Raw genomic sequence first — 21,707 nt, 5'->3', positions numbered from 1 at the left:
AATAAGATGTGTATTGGACAATCTTAGTCAAGTTTTAGTTAACATGTCAACAATCAAAATTAAACAAAAGTTGGGATTGAGAAATCAATGGTGTAAAATTGTGCATAGAGCATTAAAATGTGTAGTACTAGTACCAACTTATATCACAAAGTTAAGATTGTCATCATCAAAATTAAGTCAATTAGGTAAAATGCTTTATTATCTATATATGTCAATGTTCATATTACTTGTGGTTGAATATTGAATATTGAAGCACCAACTACAAGCTAGGCCATCAATTTATTACTAGTATAAGAAAAATCCTAATCCCGAAATGACCCAAACGATCCAAACTGACCTGACTTGAAAACGACCCAATAATTATTGATCCGAAAATGACCAAATCTAAACCCTATCTGAATAAACCGTTTACCAGGTCTATATGACGACCCTTGATTAGACTTCATGATACGTTTCGAAGAAGAAACTTCTTGTGAAGTGCAATGCAACTACGAAGGAACCAAGAGGACTCAAAGGAATGATGAAAGAACAGTAGGGGGGGAATGTAATGCACAAATTGTCATTATAGACGGACATTATCCGTCTATACGTATAGACGGATACCATTTCCTCTCACAAAATACTCATTTGTCATAAAGTGGGAAGCGCACTGGGATCTCACTCACCTTAAACTACCCATTTTATTAAAGTCTTTCTTTCTGTCATTACATTCCCCACCCGCTATCACCAAGAACTATTGGAATGTAATGCGCTATAATTCACGTGTCCACCATCAATTACTGGTGCCACTTGTCAAACCTTAAAACCCAGAAAATGAATGGTATTCATCCAACGTTGAAACCAGCTCAATTTGCATTAACAAATTTATAAAACCGACTATACATTACGTCAACAATTGGCTACCAAATTAGGTCCTTTTTGGATTTATATAAATGTTACCTCATTTGTGACTGATCCGTCACAATCTTGTGACACGTCAAATAAAACTCATTTGAATAGAGACAAGCCATTTGTGTTCCCTATGCACTTTTACTTTTGTCTTATCTACTCAAGTGGGTGATACTTATCCGTCACAAGTGAAACTTATGGTAAATGTTAACGTATAGACAAATATGATGGCTAATTTGGAAGGTATAAATTATGCAGACTTTGGAGTAGAAGTGCTCAAATGTGGGTTTGGGTCGGTTGCGATCGGGTTAACAGGATTTTTTGCCCACAGATATACGAGCTTGGACCTATGTAAATTTTGAAAACTACATTGTCCGACCCTGCTTTATTTGCGGGGATAGATGGTACGCCTAATGGATCGTCCCGTCCATAAACAACCCTACTTTGGAGGGATGGATATTCGTTAAGTTATTGAAATAATGATGGATAACTCTATGAGGTACAATTTGTAGTTTTTTTTTTTTTTTTTTTTTAAAATATTTCATATACTTGGAAGTTGATATATTACATCATCATCAAAGCCTTAATCCCAAAATTATTTGGGGTCGGCTAACATGAATCATCCTTTAAAACCGTCCCTGGTGAACACACACCTCAAAATGCGAATAGAAAAGAGAAAAATGAAAAACAAAAGAGAGAGCGAAAATGTAATACAAAGTCACTTACAGGTTTTAAAATCGAAGTCCAGATTTTTTTTATAAAAACTTAAAATTTAAATCGAGAGAAAAGATTAAAACGATTTTGAAAATCGAAATAGAAATAAGGATCCGAAATACCTTAAAAGTAAATCAAGTAAAATATATTAGAAAGCGAATAGTTAAAAAAGTGTAATAAAGGAGAGAAGAACAAATAATTTTTTATATTACCTTCCTAAATTCGTCTAGTTTGATCGAGACAAATAACAACTACTCCCTCCATTCAACTCCACTTTACAAGTATTCTATTTACGTCCATTCAACTCCACTTTACAGGTTTCCTTATTTGGACATGTAAAAGACATTTCTATCCTTATTGAAAATCTATATTTACAAAAAATGCCATTCATACCCCACACAAATCCACCATAAAACTCACCTTTATATTTTTTTTAATATCTTTAACCCCACCATTCCCTTTCCCTATGTACTTTTAATAGTTTTTTTAATCCGTTTCTTAATACCCGCGCAAAAAGCATAGTTGCAAAGTGGAGTTGAATGGAGGGAGTAAATTATAAAGAAGTCATGCTCTATCGATCATGAAGCCAAACAAACCATAACAAACGTTACCGAATACAGATCATCGTTCCCTTTTTCCGTGTACCATCTTATGTCTCACTACCTTCACCTTTTGACACATCACCCACTTAATATTAAACATTGTCCAGGAGACGGAGCTCAAACATGACGATTTATCTACGATCCACAAATACACATAAGACGATTCACAAGGAGAGAAAATGAAATGGACACGACCAGGATCGGGAAAGACGATGTCGTATACAGTTATGGAATTGAGCTTGCAGATGTCAAAGTGATGTATTTTATACCAGCATTACGATATCATCCAAATGTATTACCATGTCTCCTCTAATACACATTAAAATATTTCACAAGGAGAATTAATCTCGAAACTAAACTTCTTCGGCTCATGCCAATGAATCCCGAAACTACCTAAAACGGTTTATACAAAGCAAAGCAAACATGGTGATCAAGTTCCTTCTTCTTTAGTGACAACCTGATACAAAGCGAGGATTGTATCAAGTTAAATGCACGAGAGAAGTATGCAAGAACTTTGGTGTAGATGTGAAAACAAGATCCAAACACAGAAACAGTGCGAACAAACGTACGTACCTCCTACTTGAAAATAAATACAGTCCAGATTCAGCTCAGGCGGTAGCTGCATGAGGAGCATCCAATTTAGTACACAGACAATCAAACAGCAGACGCTTGCAAATCACGAGTATTGGCCATGGTATTAAAATTCGGTATCTGGTTGAGGTAATAGTTACAAAATATTTGTATCAGGATGTCCCTGAGACGGTCTAACTTAGGAGACGTGTAACTTAGCAGACTGTGTTCAGTGCTGCCGGAAATTCGAGAACATTTCCCAAATGTGTCGCATCCTCCATTCTCAATGCATGAAAATTGACTTGATATACCTCTAAGTCCTCTATGCCTCTTTTTTCCACAAAAGTATACTTAACATTTCAAAACACACGTCCGGAAAGATGCGTAAGATAATGGCGATATGTTGAAATAACCAGAAATATCAGTTGTCGCAGCCAGAGAAGACTGATGCTTTCTATAGGGTTATATAACGAGAAAGAACGTAACGGTGGCATGAAAGTTACACAACCGAACTCTTAGCAAAAACCCCTAGCAAGGATGTGCAGCCATCTTTTCAAATTACCAAATCAAGGACCTGAAACCGAGCCCCTAGCAAAATCCCTCTACCGGTTTTATGCCAACTACAAGTGGACATCCAGAGAAGTAATAACGAAAGTATAAACGAAAGGGTATTAACAATTTAACATCCATGACATATACAAGCACCTTTTGTACGAAACCATTTAATATATGACATTCATTATAATGAGCATCCAAGAATAGGTCAGTTTCCACTTTCATGAGGAACGGCACAAGCAACTGAACATAAAACCAATAGTCCAATACTCCTTCCGTTTCATTGAATAAGCCACATTTGACTTTATTACTGGTGAAGCAAAGGTCAAATGGTGCTTATTCACTAAGGTGGAGGGAGTATTAAAGTATTAAACAACTATAATAACACATAGAACTAAGTCACTAACCTTTTCGCTCCTCGAAGGCATCATGATACTCCTCTTCCTCGTCTACTACAACTTCTTCATCAGCTTTAGCCACAGTAACCACAGCATCATCGCCATTCCCGTCCTTCTCATCAGAACAACGAACCACAATAACCGGACAAACACAATGGCGAACACAATAATCACTTACACTCCCGAGCCTCCCATCGCTTCCCCTCTTTGTTGCGCCAAAGCCACGGCTTCCCATGATTACAGCGTTAAATCCCAGCCTCTCTATCTCCAAACACAGTCTCTCCTTCATGTCATGGTCTTTAACAATATGAATCTTATATGGCACCTAAAACAAGAAGGTAAAAATCAAAGAACAAATCAGCCTAAATGTCAATAGAGAGTAACTGGATCAAAAGAAACACTAAACTACAAAACTACACATATTGTAATACTGTATTGTTAATTAACTAATTTATTTAAGAATCTAATAACAACGTCAAACACGAAGCATCAATGCATCAAATAAGCAATTCCGGATAATTGGACACATCTCTAGTCCGCCTCAATGAAGCTTATGTGTTAAATTGTATCATAATCATATACTACCACTTGCCAAATGACATAAAAAATGATTACGATCTGACTGAAACCATTGGCTGATTCTTTGACTCGGGCAACAGAAGGACCAAGACACCTGACAGCATAGCTTACTAATTTTTATTTAACCACGTCGTGTTTAAGACAAATCCACAAAGTACTGAAATTCGAATCTTCTAAGGTGGACACACCAATACAGGCCTGTGAAACACTGAAACCAAAAAAAAAAAGAAATAGAAAAAAAAAAAGCAGAACAAACACTACGAGTCTGCAAACACTAGGATGATGCTCGTAAGATTGACAGCTTCCTAATTAACTTCCATTTGTCAACGACAGGACAGAATATTACCCAAGTGTGTATGGCGGAGAATGAGGTCAAATACAGAGCACGTGCGGCCTTACATTTGTACTGACAAGTGAGAACTAATTAACCAATACTTATTCAAGCAACTATTTGCACAAAAAATGGCAATGAATCAACCCTTGTGTGCAGTTTCAATACAAGCAAATTCATTTCGAATGCTGCAGGACAGCTAGCATTAGTACATACTAACTAGAATCCTAGAGAAGACAATGCCAAACAGCATCGGAAATCAAGTGAAAAAAAAAGGTCACAGTAATCTGGGCTTCTGCAATTTACAATTTAGCCAAAGAAAGCAACAACGGAAAGCCACTAGTAGAAAGGATGAATTCAAGTGGCATTGCATGCGTTCCATATACAAGAGATGTTTAACTAAGGTATTGTGCTTAATGGATTTCGACATTTCATTAATGTACAAGGTATATCAGTTATCACCCATTTTCCATCTCAAGCGATGCGAAAGACTTGCTATTCTTTAGGCTCGTATAATATGATGAAACAGAACAAAATGGTTGACTAAACTTAATGGAGATCATTTTATTTTGCCTTAGCAGTGGTGGCAAATCGCAGCGCAATTTCTTCATTATCAATCCTCAGAAACTTCTCAGTGTACACACTGGGTATCCCAGAAGATTGCCAGATGCTCAATAATCAAAGGTGCTAAATTTCTCAATTCCGACAAACTGCCCATCCCAAAATCCCACATTTCTCCGAAACACAACTCACCAAAAATACTAAATCAACTACATACCTAATACATTCAACAACTACATTTCCAAACTTAAGGAGTACCTCAAAATCCCATATTTCTACTGTCCCAAACTCGCTAAAAACCCGAAAATTCTAAGGAAACTCAACAAATGATCAAAACTACAATCTTTAACAAGCTAATTGTAACAGCCAACAAAAAATACCATATAAAACGATACAAAATCTCATTTGAAACCGTCTTAACCTTACAAGCCAGCATCTTTCCATACTATACAATTCATTCATTTACAATTCTCTATTTATTCCATTCTACGGAGTATCTCATAAGCTGAAGACCGTCTTAAACAAAACGAACCATAATTACACATAATAAGCTTATTATAAAACCGTCTCATATAAAAATTAGTAAAACTATCGAACCCGTAAAATCCGAAATAAACAAACCCTAGCATAAAATAAAACCGTAACTACACAGTAGACATAATAATAAGCTTATTGTAAAACCGTCTCATTAACGAAGTCATAAAACCCGAAACAAACCTTAGCATCAATTAGAGGTTGAGCAAGATCAGCAGCCTTAGAAGTAGTAAAAGCATCAAAATCATCCTCAAGTTTCTGATGATCAACGGTAGGGTCCACAGCATCAACAGACCCCCAATCTGCGCCGTAAAGTACGGAGGTTGGTCTGACGTGGACCAATACAACAGCGTCACCAGGGCGTAGGTAATGATCAACAGCCCATTTTACGGCGAAAGCGCTTTCGTCGCTGAGATCAACGGCGATTGCGATCTTTCTAGCTGCGCCGGCGGTCGGAGTTTCGCCGGTGACGGCGTATCGCGGTGAGGATACGGTGACGGTTGTCGTCGATGACGAGGACGGTTTTGTTTTGATTGGTGGGATTTGGGTGCTCATGGTTTTTCGTGTCAAATGAGTCACAAAGACGTTTGTTAATTTATATAGGAAAAGGGGGAGTCGGACCGGGATATAATTATCGACTATGATATTTCCGTTTTAACTATTAGATTAGTCGCGGTTTTGTTTTGATTTTATTTGGTGTCAAATGAGTCACAAGTTATAAGGATGTTTGTTATGTTATAAAGGAAAGGAGGAGTCAGATTGGGATATATTGTTTACGATTTTAGGATATTTCCGTTTTAACTATTAGGCTATAATTCTGGTACTTAAATGAGTTGTTACGATTAATTATTGATGTGATTATATAATGGGATTAAATAAATATTTCGTAGGAGTTATTGGAAGAGATGGAAATGTGGAGTTGGGGATAATGAATGAAAAGAGCATTGATAGAGATGTTGGAACGTTCATGTTAAGTATTTTTCAAGGTTGGTAAGAGTTTGGACGGAATTAACATTTGATTTTGGGTGGATAATGATATGTATGATTGATTGGAAAATAGATTGCGTGAAAGTATTACTTTTGTGTACTTTTTGATAACGAGTTTGAGTCGAGTTAATGCTTAATCTTATGTGCTTATCTAAATTACACAAGTTTGAGTTGTCATAAAATAAACGAATCATCTAAATATTTTCATAAAATCATGATAAACTTATCCAAATTAGACAAATTAAAGAGACCATTTAATACGGAGATATAAAGATAACACAATTAAGAGCAAGATCTTATCTAATTAGACAAGTTTGAGTCGCTTGCAAGCCTTTCTAGCTGAGGCAATATTAACTCAGTTTGACTCATAAAGTTCTCGAGCCAAACTCAATTTGCTAAAAAGTTGTGTCGTCTCATTATCACCCCTAGCTACTTTGTGAAGTTCTCGAGCAGAGCTTGATTTGCTCAAGGTTTGAAAAATGGTGCAAATTCAAAGAATGACAAAATATTGATTACGTAGACTTTAATGAATTGAGATGAGATTTTATATATAACGATAATAATTTTTAAGCGGAAATAGTTATATTGATATGCGGCGAGTTAAAATTAAGTGTGATTGTAGATCATCATTTAAATAGTTTATGGGTTTATAATCAACTTGATTTATTTTATGTCGTGCTATTTTCAAGTCATTGTCTAATTCTAGAAATTTGAAGTCCAATACTCATTCCGTCCCGGTCAATTATTGTCCTTTAGTTTTGGCACAAAGACCAAGAAATGAGAAGAGAGCCAATTACTAAATGACAAGTTAACCAAGTTGAATGTGAATGATCAAATTGCTTATCAAGTTCAATGTAACAGGACAACAAATGACCGGAACAGAGAGAGTATATTTTAAAATTAGGTTGAAATTATCCAAAAGAGTATAATTATATCAAGCCAACTCGAGGAATCGAAATATTCGATTTAAGCATATGCGAAAAATGGACCCAACATCTCAATTCTCAACTTGTTTGTTTAATATTTGGGTCAATGAGGTGTTCCACCATTGGAATTGTATTTAAGATTACATTTTAACCCAATGGGCGCCTATATTCGTCAACTAACATGGGGCCAAAATATCTAGTTTACTGGGCTGTTAACCTTCTCGCTTTCTTCACTAGCATCTCTCTTTTTGGTAAGTGTGGTGACTAGACCCGGTAAACGGGTCAATCGGGTCGGGGATTAATTTAGGTCGGATGATTTTCGGGTTTGCAAAAAAATTATTTTGGATCAGGTTATTCGGGTCGGGCTATTGGAGTAAATTCATTTTGCCAAGTCTAGATTGGTGGCTGGTGAGTACAGTATGAGTATCGAAGTATCGTATTACTTTATCTGTTCTGGTCATTTGTTTACCTATTTCACTTTTAAATCTCACTCACTTATTTTACATATATGGTTCTATTTTGGGTTTGATTTTGATGATAATTTTATGATTCACATGCATTTTAATTTAAATGTTATCCAATGACCAGAATTCGGCTCATATCTCCTTGGTCAGTGTCAAAATGCGAAATATAAAGTATATTTAAATCTTTTTTATTGTCTTGAATATTTATCGATTTTTATTTTGTCATATACGTATCATATTATAAAACATTATGGCGTATGATTTTTTGTGGATATAGTGGTCCTCAAATTGAAAAACATCAAAATTATAACATTGCAAAATAATATAATAATCCATATAATATTACTGTTGAATATATTCAATTTAGAAGCTAGAGTATTTAATTAGAGTAGTGTTCAAATAGAATAATGCGTTCCAAACTTCATAAACACTATATACATACGTTGTTTCTTATAAGTAGACAACAACGTGGACGTGCCGGAGTGGTTATCGGGCATGACTAGAAATCATGTGGGCTTTGCCCGCGCAGGTTCGAATCCTGCCGTCCACGGTTTTCAAGTTTTTATATATTAATCTCTTTTACAGTGGACACCAAAGTTAATTTCACGTAAATATCTGCTCACAAGTTTCCCTTAATTCTTTTTTTTATTAAGATGGTTTTACTAGAGACTTAGCAAAATTTTGACAAAATTTAAGGTTACAAATTTTGAATATCCCCAAATTATGCAATGAACGTAAATAAATGAAGGAAGGCAACCTTTGTTCTTCCGGACTTAATCTCGGTTCACTTGAATTTATATTAGTTAGTTTCAATTAAGTTTCGTTCATTTTTATTAAATACTTTGTAGTCTGTACTTTATTTTCAGCTCATTTTCATTCAGTCAAGTCAAAATATACATGGTTGAATTATGAATAGTTTTCCTTTTAATTTGTAAATGTAATTTAATTTTCAGTCTTTCCTCTCTTATAATTGTGTATTCTACTAATAGAAGAAGTTTGCACTCCCTCCGTGCCAATTATTTATTTATTCTTAATGATTTTTTAGTAAAGGTAAACAAATGAGTAGACGGAGGAAGTAATAGCTAAACTTAATTATTATAAAATCTCACTTGCTAGATTTTGGTAAGTACATTTAAAAAATTAGACAAAAAATTAAATGGTGTCACTAAAATTTGTAAACCTATATGGACAAGAAGTAAATGAAGATACAAAAATAGAAGTGCAGGATTTGGTGGTATTGTAAACAAACTGTCATCACCAGTTTTAGTCAGGCAAAGTTCGCAAGGACATAAAATGGTCTGCTCTTCCAATATCCAAATGTTGAAACAATGCTCAGTAAAAAAATCTCTAAAGTAGACTGTACACTATAGAGTAAAAAATATTTACCTTCTTTTTCCATGCATGAAAAAAATACTAAGTACTCCATAATACTTTAAACAATGGGTGTGACAATTGTCAATTGTCATGTGTGTAGCTTAACATTATCTAGCATACCTGTATCTAAGATTTGATACGAAGTATTTATAAGTTAATATAAAATTTTAACGGCCCATGTCAAGTAAAAATATACGGAGTATTAGGGTTTTTGAAAAGTACGTTGGCATGGCAATAGAATACGTACATGTATAGGTTCATTCAGTTTTATATGAGTCCAGTGGTGGAGCAAAGATTTGAACTCAACAACATGAGAATTAAAATGAGAAATGGTATAAATGAAATTCGAAAAAAGTTCAAATTTTTCATCCATAGCTTCACCAGAAATGAACGTTCCTGCTAACTCTCCCCAGCTCCGATCCACCATTGTATATGAGTCAAGGTATTGTAAATTCCACGTTATTTGTCTTATGGAGTTGGTGTGTGTATACAAACTAAAAACCTCATTATGCATTTTAAGTTGATAAATTAATAAGTTTTCTGGCCGAACATAGGTTTAAATTGGAATAAGTTTATATTTAGATTTATGAATATATCGGTAATATACAGAGTAAATATTTAATTGAAAGCAAAATAATATTAAGTCCTTCTCATCTATAAAATGGACATGTCCATGGTAGACAATAATTTATTATACACGCACCTATCTCAAATATTCTAAATAACTAGTCAGACCAACATCGATTGTTGTGTTATTATTTCGAGCCCAGAAATGGTATGAGAAATGTAAATCAGTTAATAGATCCTACAACCAGTTGTACTCAGTTGTATACTCTAGAACTCGAGCTATATAATAAGGTTTTCGAGTTTTGTTTTAAAGAAGTCGAGCTGTACCCTAAAATTTATGAGCTACTCACTTAAACATAAAAAAAATTAACTTTAAGAAAGCTCAACAAAATTACACATAAGCTCGATAAGATATAACTTGGTTGTATGATGCTATTATACCACTGGAGGTATAATGTTATTTGTGAATGTAAATAGACATTAAAAATGTATGAGCATTGAGCAATAACCTACCTACATTAATAAATAATGGAGTTAATAATAAATTTAAAATATATAGTTTGGACGTCTGGCACATTAAAATAAGAAGAAAAAAAAGGCTGAAAAATTAGCTAAAAAAATTAGACATACATACAGTCTGTTATTTACTGCACTTCTTACATATACTCTACTTTTACTCGCTGCTTCATTTCTGCAGTTTTACAGCCACTCTTTTTTATTTATATTATTTTATATTGACTTTATTACTGGAATTACTATAATATGGTCACGGTTTTTTATGAGTTACCATAATAAGTAAGTAGGACTACTGATATATGCAGAAATGTAGACTGACCAGTTACTCTATATTTCAGCATATATACATACCTATAAAATATAACTACAAATTAAATTACAAAACCGTCCTATGGTGCGCCCACTCAAAAAGTGACTATTTTACGGTAAAAAATGGCCATTTTTCGTTATTATAAAACAAACATTTTTAAGTAGTCGGTTTTTAACATAAAGTTTGTTACTTTTTATCTGTCGTATCATTTCCACGTAAGTACGTAACAACGGTTGGACACAATAACTACTATTAAAATATAGCAAAGCATCTAAATTACTGAAGTTGTGGCCTGGTGTTGTGAGAAAGAGACAGATTGAGCTATAGTATGTATATGTAGGTCTAGTAGTATAGCTTAATTTTTGAGCCTTGTAACAAGAATTGACTTCACTTTATCTTTCTTACTTACTTTTTGTATCTACTAATCTACCATCATTTTGTAATTATCAAAGATATGAAATATGAATACATGTTAGGTTACCTTACTTTATTACGGAGTACTTTATCTGCTTGTTTCATTTTCGTATATTTGTTCAAAATCTGTGAGAGAAATTCAAACGTAAAATAAAATGAATTGCCTAGTTGATCCGTTAAAGATTATGACAATGTGGTTCAGATCGGGACAGAGAAAAATCAATAGGATATGTTAACATTTCGTGTTCTAAACAAAGTTTTTTTAAAAAAATCACAATTTTCTTACTTTCGTATGATAACCTACAAAATTAGTATTGTGGTCGATACTGGTCAAAATCGTTAATCCGAAATTATTTGTCACATCACCTATGAACATGACCCGAGTTTGATTCCTATCAATCAAATCCCTTGATTGGACTTCCCTACTCTATTCCTTATTCCTTCGTTGGAGCTTTCGTGAGGATCTATTGATCCCATAATTGGTCACCCAATAAAGTTGAATTGCTCATCATTGGCTCACTTCCTTCAACAATAAACTTGAGTATATTCTTGGTTGTATCCCAATAATGCAAGTACAAGTACAACAATTAAATAGTGTAATTAGTAACCCTAATGGATTTCGAATGTACTCTACACAAATGGAAGAATTTATAATCCCGATTTTTGTAGTAATATAACATCATTTTGAATTCATGCAATTTGCATTGGGATTTTTTCATGGAGAGTTCGATCCTGGCTCAGGATGAATGCTAGCGGCATACAGGAAATAACCCGAAATCATTCTTTCTTACAATTAGTCCTAGAGGATTGTTTATGGCATGGTAAGTTCTTTAGGTGTGTGCTCATGGGTGAATTTTGTGTGTATAAAATCCCTTTATCCTAAGTAGTGCAACAAATAAGGTGTGACTACTTTAATTTGGAGTGGCTAAACTTTGATTGAAGTACAATTTATCACACATACTACATTGGCCATCTAAATGTTCAATCATAGATCCTAACCAGTTTAATGTTGTATAGCTAATTGACATTCACATTTTATCACTCTAGTACCTATAAAGAGAATCCTCGTTAATTGTGACAAAACGACAAATTTAAGGAGTATATACTATCGGTAACATTTATCTGACAGATGATAAATACATAATGAATTTGACAGCTCATTTCAAATATGTGACTCTTTCATACTCCGATCTGTACAAAACTATTTTCGGCGACCTTTATTATTATGAGATTAACCTGACCATTAACTCAACTACTTGTATTATGATGAATATATAGGAATTTGGGTGTTTTTACGTATGAAACTGTTTCTTAGAAGACTCATCGACAAATGATAAATATAAGAATTTGTCTCGTTTCACTTATGTGACTAGCTATTTCATACATACAACAGTTCTTGCTAAGAAATATGTATACGGGACGATTTTATGTATGAGATTAAGCTAACCACTAACTCAACTCGCTACTCGTATTATGATGAATATATAAGAATTTGGGTGTTGTCACATATGACTATATGAGACTGTTTCTTAGAAGACTCATCGACCGACTTATGTTTATTACGACATGGATCGATATCTAAGAAAACAACACACATTAAATTAAACTAATAAATAAGAATTTGAGTGTTTTCACATATGAAACTATTTCTTAAAATACTCGTCGACCAACTTATGTTTATTATGACATGGATCGATATCTAAGAAAATAACACATACTCCCATTACATCAAACAAATAAATGCATACCAAGAGAAGATCTTGAAAACCCATGTAAGTAATATTATAGATAAAATTTAATGAGATACACAAGTTTTGGCAGCAGAAAAGTTCCTTAAAACAAGAAAAATTGAAAATTGAAACCAAAAGAGTAAAAAAAAAGCAGTACTTTTGTGGTTGAGATCCCATAGCATAACACTAAAGTATGCAAAAATAACAGAAAGTTAATTACAACTGCAAAATCTTAGTAGATTTTTTTTTTTTTAAAATTAATTAATAATTAGAAAGTTTTAAGGACAAGTCAAGAAAAGTATCAGAAACAACAACATTTGTTGTATTTGTTGCTGTAGTAAGTGAAGAAGATGGTGAGGAATTTGTGTAGGAAGAATCTGAGCACCCCAATTTTAAGTCCAAATAGTCCGTCGACCGGTAGTAATAGTAGTTGTTGATCATATTGTTGTTATTGTTATTGTTATTATTATTATTAAAGTCGAAATCTTTGAAAGTTTGCTCTTCATTCACGGTGTCGGATTTTCCAGGGAAGAATCCATATTCCATCACCTTTGATCTACTCAATTTTCTCTGAATTGCCATCACCTGTTTTTTTTTGCAGAAAAATAAAAATCATACATTTTTTCGCGGTATTAAGTTCAAATATAATTCAATTAAATCACATTTTCATATACGAGACGTCTATTAAAATCACATTAACTGATAAAAGACTTGATTAAAACATCTCTCACAATTAATATAAATGGTAAACAAATGATTGAGACGGAAAATGTAGCATAAAACAATTGAACAACCAATGTTATAAACTAATTAAACCAATTCATCATCATTTTTTTCATTATTTAATTAAAAATAACATTATTCAAGTAAACATATAAAGATTTGATCTTTAATAAGTTAGGAAGTCTATTTGATGATTTTTTTTTTTTTTTTTTTTTTTTGTAAATACATTAAAAAAATGAAATTGAACAGCCAATAATTAAACCAAAATATCCTCAACATTTTTGATGATCAAAATTTAAACTTCGGGGACGAAATTCGAAAAAATCAATAGGTCAGAAATAAAGTTACTCATCTTATTATCATATGGTTTATACAAAAACACTCATTAAATTCAATCTTTAGCTAATAATAATTACTACTCCGTCCGTCCCGATCATGTATTTACCTTTGATTGAAATACCCCTCAAAGTGAATAGTATAATTAAAAAGTAAACAAATGATTGAGACGGAATTGCAAATTTACAAGAATTTTGGAGAATGTAAGAATATTTACCTCACTGCCAGTCATTGCAGTAAAATCATTATACCCAGAAAAGGCTCCATGATTAACAGCAACATGATGATAACTATCTCCATAATTATTGTTGTAATTAACATCAAACCCTCCATAATTAACACCATGATTATTGAAATCCTTAGACATTTGAAATAAACTTTGATCATAATAATCACCAAAATGTTGCTTCTCTTTTCCTTTACCAAACCCTACTAATAATCCTTCTTGATTTTGTTCTTCACCATTTACCCTTTTTTTCTACAAAAAAAAACAATTAATTAATAACAACATTATACAAGAAAATCACAAAATTTTATAAAGTGAAAAAAAGTTAAAAACCAATAAAACAGTAAAAAATGAAATAAAGAAATTAACCTTGTAAGAGAGAGTGTTGTTGTGGTTTGGCATTGAAGGAAGCTCAATTGCCGGTCCGGGTTGTCCGGGAAAGTAGTAATGGGCTAGGGTAGGGTAAGGGTGAACCGGGATACCGGGAAGAGGACTCACGTTAGAAAAACCGTTGTTGTTATTATTATTAGTGGATAACATTTTGGAAGCTAAGATTCTATTATGATGAGTAGGGGAAATGATGCCTTTTTCGCGTTGGAGTCGTTCAATCTCAAGTTTTTCAACACCCATGCCTCTTTGTGGGATCTTATTAGGACCCTTTTGGGATCTACCGGGTTTACGAGACCGGGGTTTTGGGTTTTGGGTTGGAGTCGAGTCGAGTCGAGGGTTGGTGGTGTTGGTGTTAGGTTGTGGTTGTGATCTTGAATTTTGATTGTTGTGGGAGTTGAAGAAGAGGGGTGTTGTTGATGCCATTGTGTAGTAAGTAAGTGTAGTGTTGTGTTTGTGTTGTGTTTTTTTTTGTAAGTGAGAAATGATAGGAAGGGTATATAAACTAGAGGTAGTAGTACTGTACTTTTACTTCAGTCAGAAAATTTTGTTATTTTGTACTTTTATTTTTATTATTTTGGGTGGGTTTTGACATACCCGGGTAGTAGCCAGTTAGTCTCCTTTAAGACGGTCTTATTAACGTAAGAGAAGAAAAATTATCTGTCTAAATTTTACACATTTTATCGTTAAATGGTTAGGATTTTGTTTTCCCGACATTGAAATGTCTTGGCCGTCAATTTTTTTCTCGAAATTAAATCGTTTTCATGATAAGTAATGAAGAGTGATAGGTAATGGAGAGAATCCATTACCGATTTTGAGATAGTGAGGGTAGTATAGTCAATTAGTCTCCTTTAAGACGGTGAACTTAAGACATGAAAAATATGAATATTTTACATTTTATCGTTAAATGGTTCAAACGAATATCACCGGTTTGAAATGAGAATGTGTGTTTATAAGGAGATTTTATGTTTGTAAATTAGAAGGGAATCCTGAAATTTGGGTAGACCATGAATATATCATTATTGATTGTGTGATGGTGTCTTTTTCCAGTGTGTAAATGTATTCATTATTTCTCGTTCACTCTAGTGAGATTGCAATTGGCAAGAGATTTGGTGATCCCAAAGTTGATCATTCTCTACACATAGAAGATTTTTTTTTTTTTTTGAATTACACATAGAAGATTTTGTTACTCTTAATTTAGCTACTCAAATACTTCGTATGTTTGAGCTTTATTTAATTTTGTCACTTCTTTTGAAAGTATTAGGGATAATTTGGATAACTTAATACGGAGTACTACATAATTATACTCTCTGTCTCATTCATTTAACAAATTAGCATTTTGACCAAACCCGGGCTATTAGAATATCTAGTTTTAGATCATTCGAGTGTACTCATAAACGGGAAATGGACCTCTGATCTATTTCTCAACATAAGTATTTGTGTATAACAGTTTTACACAAGTTTATCGTACAATAAAATCCTATAATAACTACTTTTACAATTATACCCACTAATATGGTCATGCTTGGCCTGGATCCGTTTTACACTTTATTTTTGTAAAACCGCCTTATACTAGACCAACTGATTTCATATAGTGTGATCCATTAAGAAGCACTTGGTTACATTTAGCAACAATGCAACACATAGCCATAACACACAAACAAGGGAGCTAGCCATATATAAAGTCATACGTGTAAAATAGTAGTACTAAATTTAATTGTTGAGTCAATACATTAATTAATTTGGAGTGGTCTTAAATTTAAGTTCCAACTATATATATGCAAATCTATATATGTATGCATGTCAACATATTATCATTTCGATCAACTCTATTAGATTATCTAGCTATCTAAGACATGTGTTAGTATCGGAAGTGATTAATGCATGCAGACCTAGTTTTGTAAGGGTGTCTTAACTCTTATGTCTACACCATATTCGTACGTAAAATGTTCCTTAAATTAAAGTATATTTTAAAGATTATCATGGATTTGATTTGATATAATATGGTGGAGTAACATCATTTTAAACACATGAAAACTAATTAATAATCAAAAAAAAAAACATGGTTAATAAAATGTTGGAACATATAATATAATTTGCAAATAAAATTAAAAAGTGCTTGATTGAAAGATCCCTCCTAAATTATAGGATAAGGCATGCATGTCCTTTTAGACTTAATTTTTGTTTAATTGAACTCTTTTTAAAACAAAATAATTCGATCCAAGTTTTATAACTTAATTCAATTAACATCTATTCAGTTCAATTCAATTCAGTTCATTTTTTACTTATAAAATGTTCGGTTTGGTTCTAAAGTGCTATAAGTTTATTTTTAAAAGTTTTAGTCCAACAGAATGAGACCTAAATATAAACTCCGTCATATACACAGTTTGATCGTTTTAGTCTAAAAGAATGAGCAAAACCAATAAATCCCTCCCATTTTCTATGTTTGACCACATTTCAACATTTTTCTAAATTTTTCACCTTTTTATAATATATGTATTTTTTAAAAAAATTTACTTAGTTAATTACCATGGAGGGTTAAAAAAAAGGCAGAAGAAAGAAATGGTCCAAAGTCTGGTAAAGAGGGAGTCAGAACTCAGAACTAAGGTGAAGAATAGTTCACCAGGAAGAAGCCGTAATTAGCAGTGGTGGTCGGGACCAAAAGAGTCACACATTTCATCCCCATTTCTCTCCTTTTTCACTACACTTTCTTACTAACTAAGAATTATTAGATTTGAACGGGTCGGATTCAGGTCGAGTATGCTCTTTAATCGGGTTACATTCGTCTTGTCAAAGTGATCTTTAATTAGACTTTGCATGGTTTTCAATACTACGCGAGTTTGACTTAATTTTTTTCAACCTAAAATCCTAAACATCGTTAAATGAGATAACTGGAAAATTTATTAAATAATATAGTATTTCTTTCGTACTAATCATTTGTTTACTTTTGATTACAATACCTCAGAATAGATATAAAATGTGATAAAACTTGACCTAAGAGTGACACAACTAGATGATGATCGATCTATGTAAGAGTCCGGTCTAACATTTAGTTAATAATAAATTGGCAATAAAGTAGAAAAAATCATATAAATAGCCAAAGCAATAAAATTACAAAATCAAAACTCAAAAGGATCCAACAAATTGATGGATAATTAGTTTATTAAAAAATACCTATACTAGGAAATTTGAAGTACCAAAACAAGAAGGAGGCTCCTTTTATGCACTCTTTCTGTCACCCTACCTTGTTTCAGTAACTTCATCATTATCACCCTTTTATGTCTTTTCACATTTTTTTTTTTTACCTTAAATCTCTTTATTTCCATCAAATTTAGTACTTATGTAATCATGTTTTAGGAATCTTGCATAAAAGTCCTACTTGTTTAATTTCATATTAAAATGAATGTCTTTTGTTGTAGATCATCATAAATCAACTCGATATATAACTGATTTAGAAGTTGCACAATTGAAATGGTTAAGAAAGTGAATGTCCTTCTTGACTATAAACGAGCCTATTGACAACAAAAATCTCGTATAAATTAAACAAAGCTAATTTTGAAAATCATAATACAAAGTATTTTCAAATTAATGCCATCATTAGACGTAGTCTTATAATCTTGGGACACGGTCTCATTATAAGTCGATTTATATATTAGGTTATTGACGATAACGCTAAGGATAAACATACTCTATTACTCTTTTTTTAAGTTATTTTCGAGTGACAGAGTACATTTCGGTGTGATGTTAACAACCAAATAATTAAGCTCTTATAAGATGATGATGATGTTGGTATAGTAGTAGATACTAGCTAGATTAGTATAGGGCTTGCTGAGTAACAGCTTGTTCATTTAAGGAATAGTGTCAAACTGTTAAAAGGCTGCTTCATGTGCTACCTCTATAATCACTTTGAAGGGACCTTGTCACTATTTTGAAAGTAATAATAATACACATAGAGGAAAAAGGATATTGCAATTCAATGCATGCATGCCTCCTCTATCCACAATATTATCTTTTTTCGGGGTTCGATAAGTCATTTTTTCGAGTTACTATAGAGGAAAAAGGATTTGACCAGTAACTTGTTGTCACGATACTTTAGCCTGGATCACCGGATTAAGACCTCTTCGCTAGTATGTAATTCTTTGTGGTATGGTCTCTAAGGGGGTCAAGTTGAAATATGAGCCTCTAAAAATAAAATTGTCCACCAATTATTGCATGACTAAACCAACATATGCATGACTTGTAATAATATTCATTCTAGCTTTGTTTCTTTGGTGCCTAATTAGGATTATGCCGTCTTGTGAACCTGAAATAGCTCAATGATAAATGTCACCGGTGAAATCTCACATAACAAAAAGAATAGGAGAAGGATATATTTTGCATATATATGGCTACGGATCAGTTCAATAATGACTTCAACACCTCATTTTAAACGAAAACTAAAAAAAAAAATTTGTATCTAACAGTCTCATACTGTGTTGTGTCCACCCTTATAAGCCGAGTCAGAGTAAAATAACGAGCCAGTACCGAGTACGTAGTAGTTCCTGGTAGATGGTCACAAATCAAAAGTACAAGAAAAGGAAGGAATTATTTTAGGGTAACTGTTAATTCTAACTTTATGCAACTTGTGTGAAAGCACATCTCATTTATTGTATTTATTTATCAAAAAATAGCAAATAAAAAATCCTCCAATAAAAACCTTCCCTATATTTATTTGTCCTCAAACACTTACATTCATTTGGCAACACAACAATAGTACCATTATCCCTTACATTTTGTCCTCTTCTTCCAATGTTAATTAAGATATGGGATCTGAACTGAGATATGCTCCCAACTTAATTTACCAAAATACCCTTTTGTTCCAAGTAAAATTACCAAATTACCCTTGTGTTGTGGACCAAATCTAATTGGCAAAAACTTCTGAGTTCTGAATTCTGATGATGTCCTCAATATTTTGATCACAAAATACCCTTGCATTCCAACTGAAATTGCGAGTCGGCTAGTCTTCCTTAAGACAGTCATATCCATCTTGAGTGTAAAACGGGCTAAATATGACTTCATATAGAAAAATGGAACACGAGACGTTTCAAAATTGATCTGCTTGAATGAACCGACCCGTAGATGACCTGACACTTGAACTGAGAGACGTAAGATTGACTTGTATAACCTGAATTGACTTGATCAATATAACCTGGCCCGAATGATTATTGTTGCAAACAATCATTATCCCTAATTAACTTGATAATAAATGATCGTAAAATTCCCCGGGCCCAAATTGCCCCGACCCGAGCCAATCTTACCCTAATTCTGTTAAAACCCGAAATGACCCGACTGACACTTGACTAGTTGACTCGATTAACCCGTTTGTCAAGTCTAGACAAGAAATTGTCATGTTTTAAACATTCTGTTTTTGTCTCATCTGATTATTTAACTCGTTTGCACTTTTAGATCGATATATCCGCTAGTTCTACTAAACAAGAATTTGTGATGACAAAAATACCCTTGTGGTGTGGACCAAATTTTAACTGGCCAAAGTCCGGATGATGTCTTCAATATTTTGATCTCACAAAAGACAGCAGGTGAAGTATGGGCCCACAAATTTGTACAGTGTACTTTTGAGGGCTAAGATTTGTAGGTTAGAAGTATAAGATTAAATCGTGACCATCCAATTTTGTGACAAATCTGTAGGCTAAATATTCGATGTCTACCATAAATCTGTAAATTTTCTAGGTTTGGAATTTATTTTTTTGTAAAATTGGGTCCACTTTTTTATGTGCATTTAGAGTTTGGAGACTGTCACTATTGCTAGAGAGTGATGAATTGTTGAACATTATTTGTTGGTTGCATTATATGTTGGGCTTTAGTTGGAAGTATTTTTATGAGTCTTTACTCTTTAATTAGGTTAATTATCACCTTTTTAGGGTAATAATAAGTAGTGCCATCCTCAAATCCTCATTAATTATATATCGAGTGAGGATACTCGGTCTCATTTTCATGCCGCATTAACTTTTCTGTGACGAAGGATTATAACTTATAAGTCAGAAGGAGAAGGAACGAGACACCAGATTAGTCATGGACTCGCTGGTAAACAGTGCCATTCCCAAATCCCCATGAATTTGTTAACGAGTGGGACAGTATCTAGCTCTTTTCCGTACTCCATCTGGTGTCCATTTATCTTCGTCTTCTGTAACTTTAACGGTTCATTGCGGTTAATGATTATGTGTCAAAAGAAGTTGCGAGACACCAAATCGGCAGAAAGGACATGAAAATGGAACATAAAATCCTCACTCATAGATATATGTCACGAATTAAGATATCTAGATTCTTCGGGTATGAATTTAGTCCGAATTTGACAATAGTCGGTTAGCTTACCGGGTTAAATAGTGTTGTAAATTTGATGAATAGAGGAATTGATCACCCCATTGGAGTAGTACATAAACATGATCAACACCAAAGCAAGAAAAGGCCAAAAGGGTTGATGTGTAGAACATGTAACGTGGTTCCATACCTTCATATAGATTTTTCAGTTGTAAATCTTTTGAGGTCTGGATTCTGGGCCATGTGATGTGAGAAGGATTAGGTGACCACATCCGTCTATAACTAAAGACAAGCCAAATATAATACCAAATTCCTAATAGGACAAACAACAAGTGGGGTGGTAGGGGCAAAAAATGTCACCACTTTCAAGCTATTTGACCCGTCTTTAGCTATAGACGGATATATCCGTCTATAGCAAGACTAGCTGTTAGGTGACAGAATTGGTCCCAATTTTTTTCTTTCTCCAATAGGCGTGTGATCTCTTTTATCAGTTGCGAGGTAAGCTCGAGAATAGCCTGAGCTCGATATCAACTCTTAATCTACGAGTTATTGAAATTAGCTAAGCTCGGCTCATATGGTACATTCTCTCCATTCAAATCCAACTGCCATTCCCCAATTTTATGCGAAAAATCCTGAATTTTAAAGAAAACTTGAATTTGACGGGAAATCAAGACCTTGAGCATACTTCACAAGACGATTA

At 33.4% G+C, this 21,707-nt stretch overlaps 2 protein-coding genes and 1 non-coding gene across 3 annotated transcripts; 1 reads left to right on the top strand and 2 right to left on the bottom strand.

The window, feature by feature from the left end:
* Positions 1 to 2,450: 2,450 nt before the first annotated feature.
* On the bottom strand, positions 2,451 to 6,470 carry LOC141656450 (universal stress protein PHOS32-like). Its single transcript, XM_074463340.1, has 4 exons — positions 5,916 to 6,470; positions 3,737 to 4,052; positions 2,778 to 2,823; positions 2,451 to 2,661 (listed from the first exon to the last, which is right to left on the bottom strand). Exons 1-3 carry the CDS (start codon positions 6,285 to 6,287, stop codon positions 2,813 to 2,815), a joined length of 699 nt encoding a protein of 232 aa, XP_074319441.1. The 5' UTR covers positions 6,288 to 6,470; the 3' UTR covers positions 2,451 to 2,661; positions 2,778 to 2,812.
* A 2,107-nt stretch (positions 6,471 to 8,577) lies between these two features.
* On the top strand, positions 8,578 to 8,659 carry TRNAS-AGA (transfer RNA serine (anticodon AGA)). Its single transcript has one exon. It is a non-coding gene; the product is annotated as a tRNA-Ser (tRNA).
* Positions 8,660 to 13,050: 4,391 nt separating this feature from the next.
* Positions 13,051 to 15,166, bottom strand: LOC141656448 (uncharacterized). The gene is made up of 3 exons (XM_074463333.1): positions 14,675 to 15,166; positions 14,297 to 14,557; positions 13,051 to 13,605 (listed from the first exon to the last, which is right to left on the bottom strand). Exons 1-3 carry the CDS (start codon positions 15,116 to 15,118, stop codon positions 13,282 to 13,284), a joined length of 1,029 nt encoding a protein of 342 aa, XP_074319434.1. The 5' UTR covers positions 15,119 to 15,166; the 3' UTR covers positions 13,051 to 13,281.
* Between the last annotated feature and the right edge of the window lie 6,541 nt (positions 15,167 to 21,707).

The sequence above is a fragment of the Silene latifolia genome, chromosome 5 (assembly GCF_048544455.1).
Source record: "Silene latifolia isolate original U9 population chromosome 5, ASM4854445v1, whole genome shotgun sequence".
NCBI classification, from domain to species: domain Eukaryota; kingdom Viridiplantae; phylum Streptophyta; class Magnoliopsida; order Caryophyllales; family Caryophyllaceae; genus Silene; species Silene latifolia.
The sequence above is the reverse complement of the archived record's forward strand: the minus strand, read 5'-3'. Positions and strand labels throughout refer to the sequence as shown.

Excerpts from the sequence above, each read along its gene's own strand:
- LOC141656450 (XM_074463340.1), bottom strand. The coding sequence starts at position 6,287 with ATGAGCACCCAAATCCCACCAATCAAAACAAAACCGTCCTCGTCATCG. Across the intron at positions 4,053-5,915 it reads AACCTCTAATTGATGCTAAG|GTGCCATATAAGATTCATAT; the intron begins GTTTGTTTCGGG and ends TTCTTGTTTTAG.
- LOC141656448 (XM_074463333.1), bottom strand. The coding sequence starts at position 15,118 with ATGGCATCAACAACACCCCTCTTCTTCAACTCCCACAACAATCAAAAT. Across the intron at positions 14,558-14,674 it reads ACAACACTCTCTCTTACAAG|AAAAAAAGGGTAAATGGTGA; the intron begins GTTAATTTCTTT and ends TTTTTTTTGTAG. Across the intron at positions 13,606-14,296 it reads CTGCAATGACTGGCAGTGAG|GTGATGGCAATTCAGAGAAA; the intron begins GTAAATATTCTT and ends AAAAAAAAACAG.